The following is a 2,293-nucleotide window of genomic DNA, read 5'->3' on the forward strand; positions in this document are numbered from 1 at the left end:
TGGAGGCAGGAGTCAAAAGCCTGAATTTTGCCTGAAACTCTCAGACTGAAGAAGTCTCTTGGAGGAGAGACGAAATGTTTCATTAGAGAAGAACCTGTCCAGAAGACCTATACAATTATTTTCTTTTTGCAGGACTTAAAGTTCTCCTAAACAAGCTTTGGTGATGTTACAGCGTGGGACACATTGATAGAGCAAGAATGCAGCCCCTGAATTTGGACACACTGAGAGACTGAAACTGCAGTTGATTACAAAAAGTGTAGAAAATAAGACTGGATCTAAAATTCAATTCATCACAAAATGTCCTTCAAGGGCAAAATGGGAATTCTTTCCATTCTTCAACTGGTACTAAGGTTTTGATCAGGAGTGTATGACCAGCCTCCGTTATTTATTTTAGACTTGTTTTGGCTTACTTTTTTTATTTGCTTCATTATGTTTTTTGTTCTGTTTTGTAAATTTCTGTTGTTTGCTTTTGTTTCTGTTCAGTTAGAGGCACAAGAGCAGATGTTGAGGCTAGAAGAAGAGGCTAGAATTGGCGCCCAGCGTGAGGCCGCCAGGCTGGCTCGTGAACGAAAACTGAAGGAGGTGAGGCAGTAGTGAGCGCTCCCTTCTGTCAGTTAATCAGTGGGATTAACTGGACTAAACTTCTTTTACCTGCTGTTACTGTAGGTGGGCAAGTTCTCAGCCTTTTGTGTTGCTATGGGACTTGGCGATGTAAAAAATTTCTTTCCAATTAAGCTTTAAATCAGGGAAGTACACCTAAGTTACCTGACATACATGTAGCACTTCTACCTAAATTATTACAAACTACCAAGTGTTAGATACTTTGTGGTTAAAAGAAAAGTTCTTATCTTTAGTGTGTTGAGATGTAAAAATGTTAATTCAATCACAATAAAAGATACGTATTGACAAATTCTACATTAAAAAGTTTAGTGATTGCTTTTTTTCTTTATATTACATCTCAGAAATCAGAAAATAACTTTAAATGGCACTTTGGAAAACAAGTTATAGAAATGTATGACATTAGAAACTCATTAGAAAGACATTAGAAAGGCAAAATTATTTGCAAGGAATCAAAGTTTTAAATCTCATCTAAATATTCCACTACAACATGCAGTTTTAAATAAAATAAAAAGGCAAGAATAATCCCATAAAAGTTCAAACAGGAAAAAAACAGAATAAAAGTCTGTTAAGTTTTTTGAAACTTTTCTTTGGGATTTACCATGTCCTGGATGATTGAAAATCTACACCAGCAACATAGGGGTCTTTTTTTCTGATTTGTCATATTTTTTTTATGAAGGATCACCACTAAACATTTAAAATGTCACAAAAAACCACATTGATTTTTAAAATGTTTCTAATGAAGCTGAGCCAGAAGTTTTATTTCTTGGAAAAGTGCACAAGATAATTTTTTTTATTGCAAACTAAAACCAAACTTGTGTCTTGGTTGAGAAGCACAGTGGTGCAAGAGTCCTTCTTTAGGGCTGCTTTAAATTAATTACTTGCAAATGTTGAATAAATAAGGGATTTAAAACTGTACTAAGATAATTAAAAGGGAATTGTATTTGGTGGGGTTTATTACCTGAATCTTACGAGACATCAGGTAAATCAACAACATGTTAGTAGAAAAGGAAAAAAAGCATCTTTGATTATGATCAAGTTAAGAGTCCTGGCCTTAGAGGTGTTTGATGTTGTCTTCATTGATCAGAACTTTACTTGGGAGAGGAAATTGATCTGAGTATTTGGAAAATCAATCTGAAATTTAAGACATGAGGGATTGGCTAATCAAAACAAGGCCACTTTCAAAGCAGTTCAAACACTGTTACAGAAACATTGACACTGTTGCCCTCACTACGCATTAGAGTCTTCTGGCATCTTTCTTTGCCATCTAAACCAACTCACCACCAAGTGGAGATCAGCTGATGCTCCACTTCTTTCTTCACTTGAGTGTCCAAAACATACAGTTGCATATCAGATGACATGATTATAATGTCTATCATGGACCTGTGACTTTAAAGGGATCCATGATTAGTTGTAACCTTAGACTTTATTTAATAAGCATATGTTTTAACTGTAGAATAAAAACTTAAATAATACTGTAGGGTGTTTGGTTTTTATCATTTTTCAACTAAAAGTTTAAAAATATATTACACAGACGGGGCCATTTTATTTGCACACAAAGCATTCTGGGTAAATGATGACGTGGATAGGTCCTCGGTGAGAGGCTGCTAGTGAGCTATATCCACCCTGAAGGTTAATCTTGGACAATATCTGATGATCGACTCTTTTAAATGAA

At 35.1% G+C, this 2,293-nt stretch overlaps 1 protein-coding gene across 2 annotated transcripts in view; it reads left to right on the top strand.

The window, feature by feature from the left end:
- ap1ar (adaptor related protein complex 1 associated regulatory protein) overlaps window positions 1-2,293 on the top strand; it is a gene marked incomplete in the record, with an annotated part of 18,260 nt that overhangs the window by 8,794 nt on the left and 7,173 nt on the right. For both annotated transcript variants that reach the window (XM_014030995.1, XM_014030994.1), the window contains 1 exon segment: window positions 484-582. In XM_014030995.1, coding sequence (XP_013886449.1) covers window positions 484-582 — 99 coding nt within the window.

Source organism: Austrofundulus limnaeus, unplaced genomic scaffold, assembly GCF_001266775.1.
Source record: "Austrofundulus limnaeus strain Quisiro unplaced genomic scaffold, Austrofundulus_limnaeus-1.0 Scaffold1155, whole genome shotgun sequence".
Lineage (NCBI taxonomy): Eukaryota > Metazoa > Chordata > Actinopteri > Cyprinodontiformes > Rivulidae > Austrofundulus > Austrofundulus limnaeus.